This window comes from Mirounga leonina, unplaced genomic scaffold, assembly GCF_011800145.1.
Source record: "Mirounga leonina isolate KUSES-001 unplaced genomic scaffold, KU_Mleo_1.0 Mir_127, whole genome shotgun sequence".
Classification (NCBI taxonomy): domain Eukaryota; kingdom Metazoa; phylum Chordata; class Mammalia; order Carnivora; family Phocidae; genus Mirounga; species Mirounga leonina.
Window position 1 is genome coordinate 53,700,565 of NW_023270316.1, and position 25,409 is coordinate 53,725,973.

A 25,409-nucleotide genomic window follows, 5' to 3' on the forward strand; every position below is an offset into this window, starting at 1 on the left:
ATTTGAGAAAGAGAGAATGAGAGACAGAGAGCACGAGAGGGAAGAGGGTCAGAGGGAGAAGCAGACTCCCTGCCGAGCAGGGAGCCCCATGTGGGACTCGATCCAGGGACTCCAGGATCATGACCTGAGCTGAAGGCAGTTGCTTAACCAACTGAGCCACCCAGGCACCCCGAACATTCTTTTTTTTTTAATTATGTTATGTTAATCACCATATATTACATCATTAGTTTTGGATGTAGTGGTCCATGATTCATCGTTTGCGTGTAACACCCAGTGCTCCATGCAGTACGTGCCCTCCTTAATACCCATCACGGGGCTAACCCATCCTCACACCCTCCTCCCCTGTAGAACCCTCAGTTTATTTCTCAGAGTCTATAGTCTCTCATGTGAACCTTCTTTTGAAAACAGATTTCCACTACTTTAAAAGAAGGAGAAAAAGCCTGAAAATAAACATTGTAAGAGAAGGTCATTAGGTTATTTTATGTATAAAAGTACCATAACTATATTTGTATTTTTAGAAACACTATCCTGAGATGAGTGAGAGATGGCTTAAAGAGGGCTGAGCCATGAGGCAAGGATGCTGTGATTCTCCACACAGGAGGGTAAGGACCTGCCATAGCTACGGGAATACAGAAGAAGGAATCAATTTGAGAGAGATTTTAGAAGATTAATGCATAGAAGTGATTAGATGTGGAAAGTGAGAGAGAGAAGTCAGAGATGAATGTGGATTAAATAATGCGGTACACAGTGTGCTTTTATCTGAGTTAGAAAAGACACTGGGAAGAAAGGGTTTGGGAAGGAAATAACTACGTCTAGGGCCTTTTAAGTGGAATATCCATGTGGACATGCTTCAGAGGCTTCCTGGAATGAGGTTCGGATTTCAAGAGAGTTGTCTAAGCTGTAGAAGTGAATTTCAGGGTCTTAAGCCCAAAAAGGAAGATGGAAAACCTTGGGACTGGATGAAAAGGCAAGGAATGTATGAAGAATAAAGAATAAAAGATCGGGGCAACAGCCTATCCAACATGAATATTGACAGATACATGCTGAATTTTAATACAAAGCATAGAAAATGAAAAGGACTTTTGAATTAGATAGTATATAGTGCTACAGAAATATAACAGCATTATTTTTTTTTTATCATCATCACTGTAATTGTTCTGTTTTCACCAAACCATTTCACGTTTCTTGTAGGCACACAGGAAGACTATAATCCCCACTAACCCTTGCATTTAGATGTAAACGTAACTAGTTCTAGCCAAAGGAATGTGGATTGGCACATGCAGCCAGAGCCCTGAAAATCTCCTGTGGGATCCTCTACTTCATTGTCTATCCCAATGTCTAGTTCATTGGTATTGGGTACAAGATAAAGTGAAATATTCAAGAATAAAAACTGTGTGAGGCACTTAATGGATGAAAAAACTTTTGAAAAAATTAAACATCCATTTATGATAAAACACTAACCAACTAGGAATGGAAAAGAACTTTTCCAATCTGATAAAAAGCATCTCTGAAAATCCTACAGCTAAAATCTTATTCAATTTTTAATATAATAAAAGGGTCCTCAGGAAATCAGGAGCAAGGCAAGGATAAGGATGCCCAATTTCACCACTTCTGTCCAAGGAGATTTGAACCACTACAATAAAGTAAGAAAAAGAAATAGAGGATAAACATTGGAAAGAAACAGAACTGTATCTATGTGCATAGTTTATATTTAAAAATCCTATGACATCTACCAAACAATAATTATAGCTAGTAAGTAAGTTTATAAAATCACAGGGCACAGTTTTATTTTTACACTGAGATACAATTCACATACCATATATTTCACCCTTTTTAAGTGTATAGTTCAATGGCTTTGGATATATTTACAAGATTGTGCATCTATCGTCGTTGTCTAATTTCAGAATGTTTTCATCACCTGAAAAGGAAACCCATACCATCAGCGCTCACTCCCCATTCCCCCAAGTCCCTAAGTCCCACTAGTCTACTTCCTGCCTCCATGCAGTTGCCTAGTCTGAACATTCCACATAAACGGAATCAGGAAATATGCGGTCTTTTGTGTCTGACTTCTTTCCCTTGGCAATCTGTTTACAAGGTTCATCCACATTGTAGCATTTATCTGTATCTCATTCCCTTTTTTGGCTGAATAATATTCCATTGTGTGTATATGCCACATTTTGTTTATCCATTCATTAGCTGTTTGGGTTTTCTACACTTTCAGCTATTAGGAATAATATTGCTATGAACATTTGTGTATGAGTTTTTGTGTGAACATATATATATATTTTAAGATTTTATTTATGTATTTGTGAGAGAGAGAGCACGGGAGAGAGAGAGAGTGAGAGTACAAGGAGGGGGACCTGCAGGCAGAGAGAGAAGCAGGCTCCCTACTAAGCAAGGAGCTAGATGTGGGACTCGATCCTAGGACCCTCGGATCATGACCTGAGCTGAAGGCAGACACTTAACCGACTGAGCCACCCAGGCATCCCAGTGTGAACATATATTTTCAGTTCTCTTGGGTCTATACCTGAGAGTAGAACTGCAGGTCAAATGGTAATTCTATGAATAACTTTTTGAGGAAATGCCAAACTCTCTTCCAAAGTGGTTGCAGCATTTTACATCCCCACCAAAATGAATAATGGTTCCAAATCTCTCCCTCCTCACCAACACTTAGTATCATCTGTCTTTTCTATTTTAGTAATCCAAGTGGGTATGAGGTGGTATTTTATTGTGGTTTTCATAATTACTAATGATGTTGAGCATCTTTTCATGTGCTTATTTGCCATTTTTATATCTTTGGAGAAAAGTCTATTCAACAATTTTCCCCATTTTTAAGTTGAATTATTTGTCTTTTTATTGTTGAGTTGTAAGAATTTTTTATATGTTCTAGATACTAGACATTTACCATCCATAGAGTTTGCAAATATTTTCTCCCATCTTGCAGGTTTCCTTTGCACTTTCTTGATAGTGTCCTTTGAAGCACAAACGTTTTTAATTTTAATGAAGACCCATTTATCTTTTTCTTTTGCTATTCATGCTTCTGATGTTATATCTAAGAAACTACTGCCTAAACCAAGGTCATGGAGGTTTATACTTATGTTTCCTCATAAAAGTTTTATGGTTTCAACTTTTCCACTTAAATCTTCAATTCATTTTGAGTTAATTTTTGTGTATGGGTGAGTAACAGTCCAAATCACTGTTTTGAATGTGAAAATCTAGTTGTCCCAGCACTATTTGTTGAAAAGACTATTATTTCCCCATTGAATTGTCTTGGCATCATTCCTATAAGTCAATTGACCATAGATATATGGGTTTATTTCTGAACTCTCAATTCTATTCCATTGATCCATCTGTCTATCCAATCTGCTGGTACCATATAGTCTTGATTACTGTAGTTTTGTAGTAAGCTTTAGAATCTGGAGTGAGTTCTCCAACACTATTCTTTTGCAAGATTGTTTCAGTTATTCGGAATCTCCTGTATTTCATAGAAAGTTCAGAATCATCTTATAAATTTCTTTTAAAAACCCAGCTGAGACTAGGGACTGCTTTAAATTTGTAGATAAAGTTGGGGAGAATAGGATTATATTATTATCTATAAAAATATAGATTATTATCTATATAATACAGATTATATTTTGCATTATATTCATACATTCATAGATTGCCATCTTAACAACATAAGTCTTCAAGAACATGTGGTGTCTATTTATTTAGGTCATCTTTTTTTTCGACAATGCTTTTTTAGTGTTCACTGTCCATGTATTAGGTTTCTTTTGTTATGTTTATTCCTAAGCATTTTGTTATTTTTGATGCTATTTTAAATGGAATTGTTTTAATTTCATTTTTAGATTGCTCATTGCTGGTATATAGAAATATATCTGGTTTTAATATACTGATCTATCCTGCAGCCCTACTGCACTCATTGATTAGCCCCAGTAGTTTTGTGTGTGTGTGAATTCCTTAGGATTTTGTCTATATAAGACTGTGCCATTTGTATACAGAGTTCGTTTTATTTGTCCCTTTCCAATCCAGATGCCCTTTATTTCTTTTCTTCTTGCCTAACTGCCTTGGCTAAAACCCCCAGTATATTATTGAATAGAAGTGGCAAGAGCAGATATCCTTGTCTTGTTCCTCATCTTTGGTGGGAAACTTTTTCAATCTTTCACCAATAAGTATGATGTTAGCTGTGGGTTTTTCATAGATCTCCTTTATCAGGTTGAGAAAGTTTCTTTATTTTTCTAGTTTGTTGAATAGTTTTATCATGAAAGGTATTTGGTCAAATGCTCTTTCTGGGTCTACTGAGATGATCTCATCGTTTTTGCCCTTTTTTACCTTATTAAAATGGTATCTCACAGTGATTAACTTTTGAATGTTTACTAGCCTTACATTCCTGAGATAAATCCCACTTGGCCATGGTGTATGAGTCTCTTCACATGTTGTTTTCTGTCTGGGGGTGCCTGGGTGGCTCAGTCGGTTAAGTGGCTGCCTTCGGCTCAGGTCATGATTCTGGGGTCCTGGGTTCGAGCCCCATGTCCGGCTCCCTGCTCAGCAGAGAGCCTGCTTCTCCCTCTCCCTCTGCCTGCCACTCTGCCTACTTGTGGTCTCTCTCTATCTCTCTGTCAAATAATTAAAAAAAAAAGAATATCTGTCTGTAGCTTTCTTATATTTGCTTTATTTTGGTATCAGGATAATACTACAATTATAGTTTTATATATTAGCAGTAAGCAATTAGGAGATAAAAAATTGAAATTTCACCTAAAATATTAAAAATATTTAAAGTTCTTAATAATATGAACTAAGAAGCATATAACAATTTTACACTAAAAACTACCAAATATTGCTGAGAAATATTAAAAAAGACCTATATAAATGGAGAAAGAATGTATGCTTCTGGATTGGAAGGTTCATTATTGATGATACTCAATTCTTCCCAAATTGAGGCTTAGATTCAACATATTCCCAATCAGAACCCCACTAAGCTGATTATTTTTTAGAAACTGGCAAGCTAATTCTAAAATGTATATAAAATTTCATAAAAACTAGGATATCTAAACCAATACTGTAAAAGAAGAACGAAGATGGAAGGCTCACACCATCGGCTTTGAAGACTTAACTATAAAGCTATGGTAAATAATACAGTGTGGTACTAGCATAAAAAGTCAACAAAACCAGAATAGAAAGCTCAGAAATAGATGCACACTTATATGGTCTCTTGATTTCTGAGAAGAGCATCAAGGCATTCATTCCATTAGGGAAAGGAAAAGTCTTTTCAACAAACGGGGCTAGAACAATTTAATATCTTATAATATAGAAAATAATAAACCCAACCCGGACCTCACATAATACACAAAAGTTAATTCAATATGGATCATAAATCTAAACATAAAAGCTAAAACTATAAAGTTCTTTAAGGAAGCCATAGATTTTTTTTTTTTTTTTGCCTTGGGGATAAAGTTATTTTAGGATACAAAAAAACAATATCCATGAGAGAAAAACACCAATAAATTACATCTCTCAAAATTAAAACTTCTGCTCACCAGAAGACATCACTTAAGAGAATGAATAGGCAAGCCATAGAGTGGAATTGTTAAGAAATGGTTACAAAGTTTGTATCTGATTTTATATATAGTAAACCTCAAAAATAAAAGTACAAACAACCCAATATAGAGATGGGAAAATAATTTAATGGACATTTTATGAAGGAAGATATATGAATGCCCAGTAAGCACATAAGGTTTCCAGATATGAATCATTAAGAAAAATACATATTAGATAACAAGGAAATACCACTAAAAACCGATCAGAGTGGCTAAAATTTAAAAGACTGACAACACCAAATGTTGAGAATGTAGAACAACTACAACTATCATATACTGTTTGTAGGGATGTAAAATGGTGCAACTGCTTTGGACAAAGACCTGGAAATTTCTTGTAAAATTGAATATATACATACAATGACTTAAATTCCACTCTTTGATATTGACCTAATAGAAATGAAAGCCTATGTTTACCAAAAGACTTGTTCAGGAATGCTCATAATAACTTCATTTATAAGAGTCAAACCTGCAAAGAGCAAAGGTGTCCATCCATAGAAGAATGGATCAACGAACTGTGGTATACTTATAGAATACAATTTCAGTCCACAGAAAATAGAAATGCATTGCAAAGGAAACAGTCAACAAAACCAAAAGACAACCTACAGAATGGGAGAAGATTTTAGCAAATGTTTTATCAGATAAATGTTAGTATCCCAAATCTATAAAGAACTTATCAAACTCAACACCCAAAGAATAATCCAGTCAAGAAATGAGCAGAAGACATGAACAGACATTTCTGCAAAGAAGACATCTAAATGGCCCACAGACATGAAAAAGTGCTCAACATCACTTGGCATCAGGGAAATACAAATCAAAATGACAATGAGATACCACCTCACACCAGTCAGAATGGCTAAAATTAACAAGTCAGGAAACGACAGATGTTGGCAGGGATGCGGAGAAAGGGGAACCCTCCTACACTGTTGGTGGGAATGCAAGCTGGTGCAGCCACTCTGGAAAACAGTATGGAGGTTCCCCAAAAAGTTGAAAATAGAGCTATCCTACAACCCAGCAATTGCACTACTGGGTATTTACCCCAAAGATACAGATGCAGTGATCCGAAGGGGTACATGCACCCCAATGTTCATAGCAGCAATGTCCACAATAGCCAAACTATGGAAAGAGCCCAGATGTCCACCAACAGATGAACTGATAAAGATGTGGTGTATATATATATACAATGGTTATTACTCAGCCATCAAAAAAATGAAATCCTGCCATTTGCAACAATGTGGATGGAACTAGAGGATATTATGCTACGTGAAATAAGTCAATCAGAGAAAGACAATTATCATATGGTTTCACTCATATGTGGAATTTAAGAAACAAAACAGAGAAGCCTATATAGGGGAAGGAAGGGAAAAATAAAACAAGATGTAATCACAGAGGGAGACAAACCATAAGAGACTCTTAACCATAGGAAAAAAACCTGAGGGGGTTGCTGGAGGGGAGGGGAGTGGGGAATGGGGTAACTGGGTGATGGGCATTAAGGAGGGCACGTGATGTAATATACTATAATGTAATAAAACATACTCACCACAGAAGAGTATGTGGTGTATGATTCTGTTTACACGAAGTTCTAGAACAGAAGTGATTTACTCTGGGTGGTTGAAGAGGGCTGGGGATTTGCTGGGAAGGGGTATGAGGGAATTTTCTGAGTTGAGTACATTTGTCAGAACTCACAGAAATGTACACTTAAGATCTGTGTATTTTATGTAAATACATATTTTGCCTAAAAAAAGAATTATAAAAAAAATCACAAAGTATGAATTCTAGTAATGATACATAAACCAAAATATTTGGGGAAACGGTAGTGATGTCTATAACTTACTTATTAAAATGTATCCAAAAAGAAGATGGATTCGTGGATGGCTAGAGGGGTGGAATGATAGTGGTGGGTATATGGGTGTTCACTATACATTTCTTTCAACCTTTCTGTATGGTTAAACATTTTCATAATAAAATGATGTAAAAGAAAAAATTCTTAAAAATGGAGTCTTTCACAATAAATAATGAGTTAAAAAAATCAAAAGAAAAAAGAAAGTAATCCCAGCTCTGTAAGATACTAGCCATGTGAATTTGGCAAACTATTTAAATAGTCTAAATCTAAATTTCTTTATTTATGAAATGTAATGTGATAAATAATACCTTCTATATAGGATTGTTAAAGGAATGTACTTGCTCATATATGTAAAAAACAGTTTCTGGGATAAATAAGCACTGAGTAAATGTTTTATCTACTATTTTTAGTGAACATAGAGTGCCTGTGGCCATAAACTCACAAAAATAAAATGTCTCAAAAACAGAAGAGGAGGACAATGTTTGCACATTTCACGAAAGCAATTGTTATGCTTGTTGCACAGATAAAGTCAGATTCACTGTGATTTTTTCCTATGCATGAATGTCATTTATTAGGACCTCAAAGTGAATGAGCTAGTAGAAAGGAAATACTGTATTTTTGAAAACCCATAAAGCGTATTTTTAGAAATGGTATTTCCTTGACTTTAAATTCCAGGAAAATGCTAACACACGGCATGAAGCATGCTGGGCCCAGAAAAGCAAGCCTGCCAGATGCCACAGCAATAAATAGAGTGAGTCCTTGGAGAGGAAGCATAAAGTGAGAACATGTAGCATTATGTCTCCCAAACCCTTCCCATCTGGTATTTAGCCCACTGAAGTCATGGGGTTTTTGGAAATTCACCCTTGTAGGCCACTTTTAATTAATTTTCTTATTTATTTGTTCAACAAACACTTAAATCACAGCCTACTTTTGGCACAGTTCTATGCATTGCCCTACAGGATCTAACCAAAATGATTACCTTACCTGGGTAAAGTAATCTTAGGAAAAAAAGTTCTAAGTGCAGTAAAAGAAGAGAATAGTACCATTTACACCCCACCACCTCTTTTTTCAAGATTCACTTTAAAAATACAATTTTAGCATTTTTAATCAATAGATGAAGCAACTGCATGTTTTCCTAAGTTACAGAAATTCTCAGACAGGAAAGAAGGCAGCAGAATTTATGTGGGTTATAGCCTACTTTGCTGAGAAGTGTGTAAGTAAAAATACGTTTTTATAAATGATATTTTCTATTGTGCTTATAAACATTTTTATAAATGGATATTGTAAATGCAAGTGGAATTTCTTCATGTGATATCTTTTACTAAATTGAAATGTAGTAATGTTTCTAGTAAGAAAACTGACCTCTAGAAGGTTGAAAATTTTTCATCTTATTTTGACTGCTGTTTGGGGGGTTGTCAAATATAAATACTTATGATAATTCCAAGAAACTGTGATTAATGGATTTTTACCCAGGATTTTAAAATAACAAAAGAAATTCTTTTAAATGAAAGGAAAAGTACATTCCATTCCCTCAACTCATCTTTATTTTGGGATTATACTTTCTCTGCTAAAATTTAGGATGGAATTTCTAACAGTGATGGCATTGTTCAGTAAATAGCACTTCTTTGTGTGTGTGAAACATTTCAAATGAATGGAAATGATCTCAGACTTTCTAATCTGGAAAACTTTCACCTATAGTATTTGTTCAAATGTTGTCCATATTTTCAGGGAAACATTTAGAAAAATGTCTTTCTCATAAAAATATGTCATTCCCTTGTGTCTATTTAAAAAGGAACTCCCTCTCCTACCTCCAGTGCGGGGGCACACACACACAAACCCAACGCTGTCAAGAGAAGCTAAAGATAAAATTAAAGAGACACTGGCTGCACACCAAATTCTCGGATAATAGGGAAGAGGAAGCTGGTCAGCAATCACCTCTCCCAGCCCTTATATTTTCCTCCCACTTATCTCTCCTGGGCTGGGGGGCTGGGATGTCCATACTCTATGACCTCTTTTTTGAGTGGAGACACAAGCTGTGAGTCAGGTGTCCTGTGCTTTAATATCTTATTATTCTTCCCCTTGAGTGAAACCTTACTGTTGAGGGGAAATAAAATGTTATATGTAAATGAAAATAGTCACTTGGAAATCATCCTTCTAGGTTTCATCACCAATACACCTGTAATTTTAAAACACCCTTTTAATTTAAATAGTAATAAATTTGTCAGACAACTATATTAGGAGATCTATACTCAAAGTTTACCACTGACTTTAGGTTAATCTACTGTTTTCTAAGTTAGTACACATTGCTGGGGCACCTGGGTGGCTCAGTTGGTTAAACACCGACCTTCCGCTTAGGTCAAGATCTTGGGGTCTTGGGATCGAGCTCCACAGTGAGCTCCCCACTCAGCAGGGAGCCTGCTTCTCCCTCTCCCTCTGCCAGCCCCCGTTCATACTCTCTCTCTCTCAAATAAATAAAATCTTAAAAAAATTAATATACATTGCTCAGAATGGTAAAAGGCCAAACTTTTGTAATTCCTCCCAGTGTGGATCATCTTATTAGGAGGAAGTTAGGGATTCAAGAAGCAGGATGGAGAGGGTTTTTGTTGTTGTTGAGATTTTTACTACTGTATTTACTTGAGAGGATATAACTATCCTTGGGATTAAACATCACGTAATTCCAACAAGTGTGTTCTCTCTGGTTCACCCAGATTAGGGAGATTTCCCCATGTTAATTTTGTCTCTTTCACAAGCATCCTTGAAATTCTTTGTCCTTCCTTAATTATTTATGTCTGTATCTCAAGAGTAAGAGCACACTTGAAATTTACAATTTTTCTAGGTTCCTAATACTCATTAGTTTTGTTTTCTGCCTAGACTTGTTAAACTAATTTTATCTTCAACACTTTCAGGAATAATGCATTACTTATCTTTACATGTTGCATAGTTGTTTCTATACCGAGGAATCCAAATTTAGGTTTCAATTTACTCAAAATGAACTTGCTGATCCTCTAATCTGAATCAAAACCCAGACTGATTACTCTTTTCCATTCCATTTCAAATGTTAACAGATACTTTCTCAAATTATATTTGAAAAACTTACAGTCCAACATCATGACCACTTGTCTTTCTGCCAAGCCATTCTTTTCTTGTGGCGCTGACCCTGCTGACGGCCAACGGGACCATTCTCGAGTGCTCCAAGTCCAGCAACTCAGAGGTGTTCCAGGCAGCGCGGGTGCACCTGGTCTGCCTGGAAGTGATTCTCACCGTCACCCTGCAGTGTGTGCCCCAGTTCCACTTGCAGGAGATCTCCTCCCCCTCAACCCTGGAAGAGGTTCTTAACAACCTGGACAGCCACCTGAAGAAATCTGAATATTTTTGCTTCCTGTGGTTCCCGCACAGCGAGAACGTCAGCGTCATCTACCAGGACCACACCAACAAGCCCCCCTCCTCTTCCGCCAACTGGTTTTGGGACTATGCCATCGGATTCTATTTCCTGGAGTTCCTGCTCTGGATCAGCTCCTTCCTGCCGATCCTGCTGGGCTGGATCAACTGCTGCTTCTTCTGGCTCCTGTTCACCAGGAAGAAGGAGAGCAGCAACCTCAGCTACAAGATCTTCAGCTACAAGTGCCACTTCAAGCAGCATGTCCAGGACTGGGCCATCCCCAGAGAGAAGACCAAGGAGAGCTTGCTGGAACTGAAGGCCACGTTGGAGGCCCACCCCAAGATGGTGGCCCACTACCCCATGGAGGTCCGCTTCACCCGCGGGGATGACATCCTGCTGAGCCCCTGCTTCCAGAGGGACAGCTGCTACATGAACATCATCATGTACGGGCCCTATGGCAAGGACGTGCCCCGGATGGACTACTGGCTGACCTACGAGACCATCATGAGGAAGGTCGGGGGCAGGCCCCACTAGGCCAAGGCCCACAACTGCACTCAGAAGGACTTTGAGAAAATGTACCCAGCCTTTTCGAAGTTCTGTGCCATCCAAGAGAAGCTGGACCCCACCAAGATGTTCCTGAATGCGCATCTGGAGAAGGTGTTCTACTGAAGTAGAAATGAGCCCACCCCATCTCATCCCTCAGGCCCACCTTCAGTGAGGCTGAAGGCTCAACATCCCACGGGCCTGGAGGGGAGCAGACCTCTCTCTGCAGGCCTTCTGCTGCTGCCCCCACAGCTGCACCAACCCCCAGCCATGAGCTTGGATCTGCGCAGGGCTCCCCATTTTCCTAATTTCTGTATCCTCACAACAACCCCACGCAAAGAGCACCCAAGTCTCCATGGACATCATTTACATGTGGCAGTTCTTTTTCCTGAACCTACAATCACCACATTCTGTTTTCCCAGAAAATAGAGAAACCCCAAAATGTTATGTTTGTTTAAGAGGTTGGGGATTCGGTCATTCATGGGTTCCACCTGCCAGCTAGGGGTCTGTGACTCCCGGGCCCCTAATAACATGTGTTTGGGCACCGTTGTTGTGTGTACTGGGCTCTACCTCCTTACACCCTTGAGGGTTTCCCAAGTGCTCTGGGGCTGCCCTCTTCCAGTTTCTGTCTGTCCACCTGACTTCCCATCGCCTGACCTTCAAACATGTCTATTTCAGGGGATGTGTGGGGAGTGGGCCTACTCCTTGCCTTCTTTTAAATAAAGACCAAGAATTATTAAAAAAAAAAATTCTATGGACTCTGATATAAAAGAAAAGTAAAAGGAATATAAAGGGATGACAGCAGGCCTATTAGTACTGGACACATTTCCTCATTTTCTTCTGCAGTTCCATCTCGGCTGGTATCAGAAGCCTGCTGTCCCACTCCAGCCCCTGGGAGAATCACCCTGAAGAGGAAGGCAAGGAAGGCTACCAATCAGGTGACAACTGGAGCGGAGTCCCTATGCAACACCTTGGTGGCAGACGGATGGACAGAGCAGGTATTTTATTTTCTAAAGTAAGATCTGCCGAGATGAAGAGTGTGTGATTTGTTGGAATTCCACCACACTTATTAACAAATATGCCAAGTGAGAACCTGGGGCCATCGGCAGATCTATCATTACATTGGGTACTGAATCATAATTTAATGTGAGAAGATAGCCCTAATGATCTCACATTGGGAATATTTGCACTACCAGAATAAGTTCCACTTAAAAACATGTGTGAGTTAAGATTGAAAGCATTTCCCTGCTGATTCCAGACATACAGCAAAGCCCAAATGTTGCGGTAAGGCCCAGCAAGCAGCTATAGGTAATGCGTGCCAGAATTCCTGACAGAAACTCTATTTTCTGAAGATTTATACCAGGTACAAAAGTCTGCTGAAAACTAAACTTGGCCCAAATCTTAGCTTAGTAGAACTCCATCAAATACAGAGAAAAATAAAGGTGGGGGGGGGGAACCCTACAGACTTGACTTTCAGAAAAGACCACAACATTGCTTGCAAGGGAGACCAAAGGAACTTCTCAATACTTATGAATCTTTTTATATAGAAAATTACATTTGGCAAGTGGTAAGATAATTTACAGTATAATAATTTTCAGCATCTTGAAGGGAATAAATAATTAAAAAGAGTGAGAATTGAACCCAGGAAAGGTTCTGTCAATTCTAGAAATAATTGCTCTTACTCCTGAATTTTTCAAAGTTGCATTTTTTTTTTTTAGTGGTGTCAACTAGGTCAGTCCACAGTCATACACAAAAATATGACTGACCAAAAAAAAGCTTTAATCCCTTAGAATAACAAAACAGAACCAAATATGAGAGTAGTCCAAACTCTAATACATACAGCTCTTACCATTTTAAGGGAGTAGACGCTTGGTTTGACAGCCCTAAATAATCTGGGAACCCTGAAACAGAGACTTTAATTCTAATAATTCTCAAAAATTAATGCTCTCCGTTAACTCTGATCTTTCATTTGTTTTTATACCTCAGTTTTCAATCACAGGAGGTCCAAATGTTGAAGCTAAGCATTCTAGTAGATGAAAGATGATTACTAGGAAGGCTAAAATACCTCCAAGTCAAATGACCACATAACCTCTACAAATATTTATTACCTTGTTTATTCATTCAACCATTCAACAAAGATTTATTCAGCACGCGCTGGGCAGAACATTCACAAGATAACCCTAAATACTAAAACAGTACAAATATATATTCCTTTGAGGATTTTTGATAGTACCCCCTTTTTTTTTTTTTTTAAAGAGTTTTTATTTATTTATCTGAGAGAGAGAATGGGAGACAGAGAGCATGAGAGGGGGAGGGTCAGAGGGAGAAGCAGACTCCCTGCCGGCAGGGAGCCCAATGCGGGACTCGATCCCGGGACTCCAGGATCATGACCTGAGCCGAAGGCAGTCGCTTAACCAACTGAGCCACCCAGGCGCCCCATAGTACCCCTTTTTTTGAGGGCAGCAGACACTAAACAAATATTTAACTTTAGATCTGGAAAGTTTTAACATTATATCTACCTTTTTAAAAATCACACATTTTTCTAATGTTGTTATAAAACCAAGAGATGAAAGGAAATGTTTGCTTGCTCCAATGAAAAAGAAAAGGCCTCCCAAACTGGGGGACCCCTGGGATGGTGGAGTGTGAAAAACTGTGCAAATAGACTTTAAAAACTTTCTCTCGTGGATGCCAGCTGAAGGTCAGAGTCTAAGGGTTGGAAGTAATTCCTTCTTCCTTCTTGCATTCTCTCCGTCTTTGCTCTATTTCTTCTGTCTTTTCTCACAGTTTGGACACAATTATCTTTGAGTGAGATGGAACCAGCATTAGAAAATGCCCATCGGAAAAATCAGGAGGGAAGGATGAAGGCGCATCTAACAGTAACAACGGAACAAGGTAGAAAAGTTTGCTGACAAGAAGGAAGAAAAGGTTTTGTTGTAGAATTTAAAGAAGAAATATTTCTCAAGGGCCTATTCAGTGACAGGCAGGATGTAGCCACACCACGTAGGAAACCCCTATGTTCACTGTGAATGATAAAAAGATGAAAAAAAAAAAAAAAGAAACCTGGTAAATGCTCTGTTGTGAGAAGGTAGATATACTTTATTTGGAAGACTACACAATAATTAACTACTAAGAATGCGCCGGATGTCCATATACTAACATAATTAAAAAAAAAATGTTGAGGAAAAATAAGTTGCAAAGGTACAAATTCAGTATGATCTCACCCATTTAAAAATAATACTCCAATATATATATATATATACAGATACACACTTACATTAGTTATGGATACATATCTATATGTCTACATCTATCCTCCATAACCAGTATTTATAATATAACATAATATAAATGGAATAATATACAATAATTTTATTAGTGTTTATATTACTTCTGGGGATGGATGAATAAGAAGGATGGTGACTTTTTTTTAGCTTTAAAAAAAAGAGATCCAGGGCGGAATTGGTGCCTTCTGCAAGATTGAAATCATGGCAGGTCCAGAAACTGATGCTCAATTCCATTTCACTGGTATCAAAAAATATTCCAACTTTTATACTCTCACAGGTAGAATGAATTGTGTACTGGCCACACATGGAGGCACTGCTTTGATGATCTTATACTTCAGGTTAAGGTCTAAAAAAACACCAGCTGAGAAAGCAACATAAACGAATTTTAACCTGCACCTCATCTGTTAAGTTCCCATGCCTGGAGAAGCTAATGTCAACTCATCATGTGATACTCAATTTGTACAATAAATTATGAACCTGGAAAAAAAAAAAGAGATCCGAAACAAATATGATAATATAAATATATTAAAATATGGGGGTGGATATATAGGCTTTTTCATTTTCTGTAGGTTTAAACCACTTCATAATAAAAAATGTATTTTAAAAATTGTGTGGTTTAAAAGAAAGATCTGTAGAAATTTGGGCAATTAGAATGAACTATTTATTCTTGTAAGTCCAATTTTCTTACTTTTGAGCCTAGAATATACAAGGCTGATTATTTTCCATCTTTAGCAAGAGGAACAATGGAGAGTTAATGTAGAAGAAAAGACTGTCCTTGATATGATAAGTCAGTGGCACTTTTGGCAAATGGATGGTAATTTCCAGATGGAAGTGAATTATCTGAACATAATTATATTGAATCCTCTAGCTTTAAAAGAGTGTTTCAATCATATACTATCCATGTAAGTCACTCTTTTCTTCCTTATGGGGTGTGAATGTGAGGTTTAAGGGATGGTTAATGGATGCCACATTTTCATTGCTGCTAAAAATATATAATTAGAGTCTGGATTTGGGAATAACAATTTGCACATTTAAAGTATTGATTAGCTGTTCAAGACCACACTTGACTTTTTTTTTTTTTTACCCCTCATGAAGACTTCCTGTTCTTTCAAAATTACCATTAAGCATTTTCCTAATGTAATTCCAAGGATCTCACTGAGTACTAAGGTACTTTAGCAGGAAGGAAACCTGCAAACATTTTATTAACTTTGGATCATTTGCAATTCTTGGAATTAATAGCAAAGAGCCAGAGGGTTTTTTGTTTTTGTTTTTTTTTAATCGTAATGGTAAATAAGCCTGAAACATTTCACTAGTGAGGCAAGAGTCACGAGATATATTGTTAAATATGAGGGGTAAAAATATATCACAGACACAAGTGGTATTACACAGTACACATTTTTCTGAAAAAATAGTCTCCATGCATGAGGATTAGATATATACCCACAATAAGAGGGCATATTGACCTATAATTTTCAATATTACATCCTTGTATTTTTTATTATATGCTATTTTTCAGCTAGTAGAGGAACATGGTCTCATAAAGTTAATATTTATTCTTCCATGTTTATAGAGCTAGTAGTGCATTTCAGGAAATGAGAAACTCTGAAAAGTCAAATAGAACTTGGTGTCTGGTGCACAAAAGAAGACAGAACAGGAAAATCACCATGTTTAAAAAATCTGGCTGAGGAACTCAGTCATAAAGCTTTCAATAATTAAATAACATAAGATAAGGGAAGCCTTTGATGCTATTATTTCTCTCTTGATACACATAAGCCTTTTTAGATATATATAATAAATCTTCTCATGTAGGAATCCTCATTTTACTAGAAAACAGAGTCCTCTAGTCCAGTCCCTATTTTCAACTCTGTACTTACCATGTACATTTTGTAGAAGGTAAGGCAGATATTAAGTATAATCTATTATAACAACCCAGATACTCCTACTTAGAATTTTATCTGTAAGTCATGAACACTTCTCATTTTGTTAATAAGTAACTACTGTACTAGGGAATTAAATGATTTCTTATGTTAAAAAATTCATAGTGATTCATAGGATTTTGTTTTTCTATGGAAAGGTACCTATATTATGGTAAATGTCTCAAAAAATCAGAGGCTTTTTAAAAAAATGTTTTAGTGAGAGAGGGAGAGAGCTCTACATATTATGTATTACAATATATTTCTAGGATGTGCTTTTTTTTTTTTAAGATTTTATTTATTTTAGAGAGAGAGAGCACACACACGCATGCGTGAGTGAAGAGGGGGCAGAAAGAGCGGGAGAGAGAGAATCTTAAGCAGACTCCCTGCTGAGTGCGGCACCCAAAGAGGGGCTCGATTTCACTACCCTGAGATCTTGACCTGAGTTGAAATCAAGAGTCAGATGCTTAACCGACTGAGCCACCCAGGCGCCCCAAGAAATCAGAGCCTTAACAGACATCTGTGGGAGAAATTTGCCAAAGCTCAAATGTTTTTACATTCTTTCAATTTACAACTTTCCTTGAGACCTTGGAAAGATCCAGAAAGATAAAAGTCATCAAGTCATTTCCCCATTCTCTGCTTGAAGCATGAAGTAGGAGCCATCAATAAGCAAGTGAGGGAGAAAGGAGAAATGTTGATGGAGGGTGGGTGAAGCAAGGGATATTGGATTGAAGGGAGGGAGAGTTTCAGCTGCAATCAAGAGCCCTTTAACCTCCCCAAAAACTGATCCTCAAATTTCTGAGGAAGCCCATGATGTGGAGCAGGGAGTTGAAACTAGGGTACACGGTGAAAAGCAAGTGAAGAAATATTCCTTTGTTACTTACCTTTTTCAGTCTTCCCTCAGATGTCAGCTTTTCTACCCTTTCTCGGTGACTGAGCTAATACCTTTGCAACATCAACCCCACTATTTCCTCTGGGGTCTAGGTCCTTTCTTTTCTCTAAATCCTCAGAGCTGTCCTCTCTTTGCTATTTTCCTGCACTGAGTTCTGATATTATCTTTCCCATAGCCATGTTCCCATATCAAACAGCAGTGACGTCCTTTAAACACCAAACCAGAAATTCTAGTTCTCCAAAAGAGCATTCATATATGCATGTTACTGTTTCTGGACAGTTGAGAAATAAATGTAAGCCCAGAATAGAAGCATGATGGAGTGGGAAGAGAACAGTACCCAGCATTAAAAACTGGGGTTTAGGCCCAGCGCCACCCTTAACTCAACTCTGCCGGCTTCAGCATCCTCAATTCAAAGTGAGGAGTTTGTAGTCTGGGCAGTCCTCATCCTCTGCAGGCAAATGTGAAGGAGGTCTGAATCTGGTTATCTCTCACAATGACTGGGGGCTGAGGGAGCTAACTAGTCTTTGGGTCCTGGAAACCAGGGCTATTGACCGTTCTAAATCTCATGGGACAATCTTGCATCATCAAAAACTGCCCCTTCCGAAATATCAATAAAGGTCCCACTGAAAAACACTGATAGGTGATTTTTAATGCTCCTTCAATCAGTCTGGACTCCAAAACTTAAGTTTATATAGAGATATATATAGAGATCTTTAGAGACTCAGAAAAGAACTTCATTTTGTTCACTTTTTGGATTATATAATTTCACAGAGAAAGTTCAACAAAATGGGTTCATTTCTCCTGAAGAGAAAAAGGATGACTTGAGAACCGAGTCTGTGATGAGACAGGGGGGCTCTGACCAGTAAATTCTCTCTCTCCCTGGGGGAAGGATGCATTGTCATGCTAGGAGGTCAGGAATTACTTTGGCTTTCTTGACAACAAGGTTTCTAACAAAGGAGAACCTATATTAGGTTTCAAAAGGAAAGTGGATACCTAGGTATGAAGGTTGGAAGACAAATAGATTCTCATTTGTTTCAGACAGTTCAAGTGGGATCTTGCTTACAGAAGAGGGAAGAACATTTAGGTAACTTCTGAAGTCCTTTCTAGCACTTTTGTTTCTATGGATACACTTATTAGGTTTCTACACACTACGATTTGCTACCAAATTGACAGACTGGAGAATTGAAGGTGGAGGCACAGCTTGTCATCCACCCTCCCACTCCCCAAGTATGTCCTGCGCCTCACCCTTCAAAGTGAGTCAATCAGGCCGCCCGACAACAAAGGGTGCAGTAGGAAACTGGAATCTAGCCCAGCACTGCGGTGAAATCTACTTTGATTTCTCAGTAGAAATAAAAGAAATAAAAAGAAAACCCACAGAAAAGGGCCATTAGGGGAGAAAACATTTGTCACTGTGGACAGAATCAAAGTCCAACCAAATGAAATAAACGCCTGTGGAAAAAGACATGTCAATCTAGGGAAAGTACGATGTTCCTTCTCCCTTGCTCTTCATTTAGTTTTTGTCCACTCAGTGGACTAAGCTTTACCCTCTCCCTTGTTTATTTCCCATCTATGAAAGATGCATAGGTTGAATTCAGCCTTCGGGTAGGTGTTTGTCAGAAAGTACTTTCAAAATAAAAGTGTTTTACTTGGTACTACCTCAACAGCAAAATATGTACTTCCAAAATAAGATGCTTGTTTTGCTAGCAAGCTTTTCTTATTGAGTAAGCAACAATACTGTTAGCAATTTTTCAAGCTGTTAATATATATATGTATTAAAAAGCAACAACAACAACCCTGTTCTATCATTAGAAATCACAGGGTGAGTACCCCTTGGTAGAACTAAATGAAAACATTCTGGCCACTGAGGCTTTCTAATTTAAAAGCTGTCATAATAATAATACTAGTTGATACTGACAAATGCAGTTTTGATTTTTTAATGTTTCAAAATATAATTTATCCACAAGGTCTGTAACTAATTGATAGTACTTCACAAAGTCTGATATATATTATAGATACTCAATATAAATTTATTGAATCTATTCAGTTAAATTTATGAACGAAAAGACAAAATTTGTTTTAAGCCAATGTGGGGAATATTGTATTTCTAATATCCTTGTAACATCCTACAGAGCATACAATAATAAGTATGAGCAGTAGCATATCAAATTTCTTTTCATTTGTATCTATTTCCCAATGAAATCAAAGGATTATAATCTGTGCATAATCTATCCCAGAGTTCTTATTACAGTAGAGTATGACTATGATCCATTTTTAAAATATCCCTCAAAATTAATAATATCTTCACTAAGAGAAATAAAAAATATTAACACAAACCTTAAGGCCTCCAGCAGATCAGAAGACAAATATGTTCTCTGGGGACCTGGTTGAGACCATGTATTCACAAAAGTCTTTTAAATGGAATCTGTTCACAAACGGCGTCCCATGGAAGACCGTGTGGCTCTGACATGCCAGATGCTTCTGGAAAGAAAGAAAAACACGCTATTAGGAAGTATCCAAGTACCATTACTGCCAGTCTCAGCCATCATGGTCTGTGTAGCACCTACTGCCATTATTAATATAATGGTATTCATTTCTGTTATCTCATACCCCTAAAGTCGTATTCACAAATGGCAGGGTAGGACAGTAATCGCTCAGTCCTGTATCTAAAAACCTTTAAAGATGAGGAGTATTGAAGAACCGTGCATGGGGGATGAGCACAGAGAGAGCAACACTGGTATTTATGGAGTGCCTACCAGCACAGCAAGGGGTTGTGTATACATGGGCTCTTAATTTGAACCACGGGCCTGCCATGGGAGAGTACGGGCTCCATTTCACAGATGAGAGAAGTAAAGTGTAGACTCCTGAGGTCCAGCTTAGAATCTGAGTCTAGCAAAGCCCAAAGGCTTTAGGGCTGGCTCTTTCCCTCATTTCACTCTGTGGCCTATGTGATTTAGAAAACTATTTCACAAACAGAATTGACAGGAGAACAGACAGTGCTGCAATTTATTAAATTAATTCAAACATCATTAATTTCAGACATTTTCCTTCCTATTTTGCTTTAGTTTTATGTATAATCCGGTCTTAATTCAGTCACAGAAATACAAACCCTCAGTTCTAAGCAGGGCAGTTTGTCGCCCATCTTTGTTCTTTAGGCAAAGAGAGAAAACTCACTGGAGACTCTGTAGGCCCCTTGTTAGGACCGCCATGCCAGTCTGTGTGCTGTTTCCATCAAGGATAGCAGCGCCATCCTCTTCCTCTGCTGCCCCTGCCTAACCCACTGTTCCTTCCCTGTGACAGTGAAAGGGACTCCTGCCTTTTCCTGAGGGTGTGCCTGCTACAGTTGGGGCTGGAAGGCACACCTTCTGTGGATCTCCTCGTGGCCACGTTCGTCTGAAGGTGACTGGGCAAGCCTCGGCAGGGCACCATCTAGATTTCCATTCTCCTTGTTCATCAAATAGCTGTATGCTTCCGGTTGCCCCAGTGCCAACACAGAGAGCCCCTCAGCCCACCCTTCACCGGCTGTCCCAGCACCTCCTCTCACAGTGTGATTCAGGGTCACTGCACACCAATTAACCACTTCAAAATCTCCCTTGAAGTTCCAGCTTTTAATGCCACTGACTTCTGAGTCCTGGGGACTTTTAGTTCATATCCACACTGCATTTGGGAAGCTCCTGAGAAAAGCTGGAGAATGATGGAGCAGGAAGGTCACACATAGCTGTAAAAAATTTTTTATTTTATTTTATTTTATTTTTGGGAACAAAAGCTTAAGTCATGAATAAAGAAACAGGGGAAAACGAGAGATAGCACTTTCAGAGTTCTGTAGGACTGGAGCCCTGGGATTATTACATGGGGTGAAAAAGAAAAAAAGAACAGAGCCAAACAGAGCCAGTTTATCTTTGGATAAAAGAAGGAGGAAGAGCTTGACAAAGAACTGGGAAAAAAAGTATTTGGACCATAGGATCTAACCTAAATGACAGGGATAAAAATAAAGAGAAACTCTTCTTAACGCCTTGTATACTAGCATTCTGTTTTCTTCATATCACTCAAAAGCAAAGTTTCAGGTGATATGCCTAAACCTGTAGACCCTGCTTCCCATAAAATCCAAATGGCAGTTTTCAAGTATTCACTTGGCTCATTTGTTGACTGCTCATTTATTTATGAGTAAATCAGTTAAGTCATAAAACTCCAGGAATATGGAAATAAACAAGGTAGTCCTCCCCTCAAGACTCTTAACTTTCTTGCAGGGGTATGTGAGTAGGATGTCAAAAGTTATAAGAAGGGCATACTGATAAGTGTTTGAAATAATGGGGTCTGGACCAGACTGCCTAATGGTGCTCTTGTTTCATCACTCACTGGCAATAAGACCTGGGCCAATTGCCTCTTTACCCTCAGCTTTCTCCTCTGCAAAATGCAGAAATGGTATACTTCCCCTGCAGGATTTTTTGTGATCACGAAGTAAGATAACCTAGAGAAAGTGTTTGGCACAATGATGTCAGGAAGGCAAAAAGAGCTTCCAAGCTTTAGTGAGTTGGAATCCTCTCTAGAGGTAGGGGATGAAGGGAATCAAGAAGGCTGCCATGGGAAAGGTAGCATTCAAGATCAACCATAACTAAACATGCACAAATGATTAGGCTTTTACAGAAATCCTCTGAAGATAATTGAAAAACTAGAAAATGAGCTACTTTAGGAAAAAAAAAAAGGTCCATGAAATTAGACATTATTTCCCAGGATTTGGTGTGAAAGTAGATATATACCCTAACAACACAGTCAGGGAATCATACAAAGAAAATCTATGTTTTGCTACTGAGAAAGATACAGTATCTCACTGAATCCTGTTTTATTCAACTATAATCCAAAATGACACCATGGCTTTTAATGGAACTTGGCAAGCTCTAGACACACCACTTTTAAACTTAGCTTCAAATTTAAATCACAGGGCTTGTGACTCAAATCTCCAATGTGACCTTTACAGGGTATTGTTCAAGAAAACATGTCTGTCACTGTGCAGAGAAACTATACATCCTTTTATTCCGGGAAGTATAATGAAAAGATGTACTATATTGTTATAAGCACAGAGTCACAGAAGGACTGTGACTTTGATTCTCTAGAAGCAATGAAAACAAAGACTGTGTTTGATTTTGCATCATTCATTTAGAAATGTTGTCTTCTTCCATTAATGAACATTCCTATTCTCCCCCATTCTGGACTTTATTTAATTCAAAAGAAGCTTAGCAGGAATCCCATCATTTATAGATTTAAAATGTAGTCCCTCTGAAGTCTCTTTTCAAGGGCTTACTGAGCCATGCTACTTTGTCCTTGCCAGACACATACAATATTGTACTGAACAGAAGAGCTAGGAGCACACAGTGGCTTGGATTCTCCCCATCCCCACCTGCTTCCCGGCCCAGGGAGGTCTGCATTAGGAGAATGAATCGGCAAAGCTCCTGGTAGCATCGTTCCCTTCTTCATCCCTTCCACTGGATAGGAAATCTTACCAATGCTTCTTCCCATTCATCCAATTCATGATATTATACTGTATGTACTCCCCTAAGCTTCTAGCTGGTTTTCCCTCTTGTAGCTCATCCTGAAAACAGTCCAAAGATCAGTCATCCTCTCTGACTGGTCTAGGGTGGTGACAAATATTTGGAAGAAAAATTAATGAATGACTACATAAATGAAAAATGAAATGCAATCCTAATTATGTATATCCACTACTGAAGAGCCTACAATGGCACCCTATTGTCTAAAGGATCGGATCTAAGTTCCTCATTAAGAACACTGTTCCCACCATCCTTTCTAACTTTAAAAACAGATTCTTTAGGGCGCCTGGGTGGCTCAGTTGGTTAAGCGACTGCCTTCAGCTCAGGTCATGATCCTGGAGTCCTGGGATCGAGTCCCGCATCGGGCTCCCTGCTCAGCGGGGGGTCTGCTTCTCCCTCTGATCCCCTTCCCTTTCGTGCTCTCTGTCTCTCATTCTCTCTCTCTCAAATAAATAAATAAAATCTTAAAAAAACAAAAACAGATTCTTTATGACCTAAACCCTGGAGTCAAATAGGAATGGTTTGTTCATTATATCACAGTGAATCTCAACTAGGGGTATATGACAATCACCCAAATCTTCTGAATTGGACACAGTGGAGGAAATTTTGAATTTTTAAATTTTAAAAAATGCTATGCAGGTGATTCAGACATACATCACTTGTTAGAACCACTGCTGTGCCTTCTCTTCTGTGTGTCAACCCGCCTTTCACAGAGTACTAGAAGCCTCACCTTCTTCAGTGAATCTTCCTAGGCCACAACAATATTTCATCCCTCTTCTAGTTTCTCACTGTAGAGTTAAAATATTTTAAGCTAGAAAGGATCTTCCATTGATTCTCTTGCTTAACTAGATACCAGTATCACACCCTTGTATAATCCCCTTCTCTTCCCCACCTTGGGTGTGAGCTAGATTTAGTGACTTCTAATGAACACAGTATGGCAAAAGTGATGGGAAGTGACATCTCTCTTGCCCTCTGACTCTGATGATAGCCACTGCCTCATTGTGAGCTGCCCAATGGAGAGGTCCATCTGGCAAGGAACTGAGGGAAGTTTCCAGCCTGAGGCTCTCAGTCCAACACGGAAGGAACTGAACCCTGCCAACCACTGAGTAAGCTTGGAAATGAACCCTCCCCCAGTTGAGTAGGGTTTCTGTACATCCTGCCCCAGTCGGGATGACTGTGTGTCTGGCCCAATACCGTGACTGAAGACTTGTAAGAAACCCCAAGCTGGAGGACTCCCCAAGCCATGCCCAGGTTCCTAATTGTGATGGTTCATATTGTATGTCAACATGGGTAGGCCACAGTATCCAGATATTTAGTCAAATATCAATCTGGATGTTGCTATGAAGGTATTTTTTAGATGAAATTAACATATAAGTCAGTAGATGTTGAATAAGGCAGATTACCCTCCATAATATGAAGATTACTCTTCAATCAGCTGAAGACCTTAGAAGAAAACAGACTGAGGTATCCCAAGAAAGTGGGAATTTTGCCCGCGGACTATCTTTGGCTCCAGCTGAAATATAACTCTTTCCTGGATCTCCAGCCTGCTGGCCTGCTCTGCAGATTTTGGACCTGCCAGCCTCCATAATAGCATGAGCTAACTCCTTAGAATAAATCTCTCTCTCTCTTTCTCGATAAATAGAGCTATAGATGTATATGTGCACAGGTATGTGTATATATGTATACATACAAGCATATACATCGCACGCACACGCACGCGCACACACACACAATCAGTTCTGTTTCTCTGGGGAAGCTGCTAAGTTTCAGGATAATCTGTAGAACAACAATACATAAGTAATATGAGACTCCTCCCCCCCTTCTCTAGTACTTATCACACTGAGTTATAATTACTTTTTAAATTCCCCTATAATCAGAGCCATCAACCTCTATCAAGGAGGGGACCATGTCTATCATGTTTACAACCAAATTTATAGCTCCCAGTACAATGCCTGATAGATGGCAGGTATTTGATACATATTTGTTAAGTAAACTAATGAGTAAGGGAAAAAGCTTCAGCAGCAGTGTCTTCAGGTAACCCCCTGCTGCCAAAACAAACAAACAAAAAACAAAAAACCCAGTAACAACAACAACAAAAACCAACTCCCTCCCAAAAAAACAAGGAAGCAATTCCCCAACTAACTTCTTATTGTCTACAATTACAGGTACAAGTAAATACGAAAACTGTAAGGATTGTAATATGATTATGTATATCCCTTCAATGCTGAGCAAAGAAGTAGATATAAGGCAAATGGTGACCTGTCTGGAGACTGGAGTGGAGATTTTATGGAGTTGGAGAATAAGACCAGAGTGTGAACTCCAGAGTTGCAAACTTGAAATTTTGTAGCGTGGCTCAGAGTTACTGGCAGCGATTTGTATCAGACAGAGTTTGATGTGGAGTGTGTGTTCCTAAAGATGAAT

General features: G+C 38.5%; 3 protein-coding genes across 7 annotated transcripts in view; 2 read left to right on the top strand and 1 right to left on the bottom strand.

Annotated features, from left to right (window-relative positions):
• The window catches only part of ENOX1 (ecto-NOX disulfide-thiol exchanger 1), a 551,749-nt gene that overhangs the window by 261,358 nt on the left and 264,982 nt on the right, over positions 1-25,409 (bottom strand). For all 5 annotated transcript variants that reach the window (XM_035003320.1, XM_035003319.1, XM_035003323.1 and 2 more), the window contains one exon: positions 19,783-19,926. The gene's annotated coding sequence lies outside the window, so the exon portion shown is untranslated. The remainder of the gene's footprint in view (positions 1-19,782; positions 19,927-25,409) is intronic.
• LOC118009683 (L-gulonolactone oxidase-like) lies at positions 846-11,485 on the top strand. Its single transcript, XM_035003801.1, is given in 2 exon segments — positions 846-967; positions 10,570-11,485. Coding segments are annotated over 2 exon segments (1,038 nt in total).
• Positions 14,836-15,021, top strand: LOC118009394 (ATP synthase membrane subunit DAPIT, mitochondrial-like). Its single transcript, XM_035003324.1, has one exon. It carries the CDS (start codon positions 14,845-14,847, stop codon positions 15,019-15,021), a length of 177 nt encoding a protein of 58 aa, XP_034859215.1. The 5' UTR covers positions 14,836-14,844.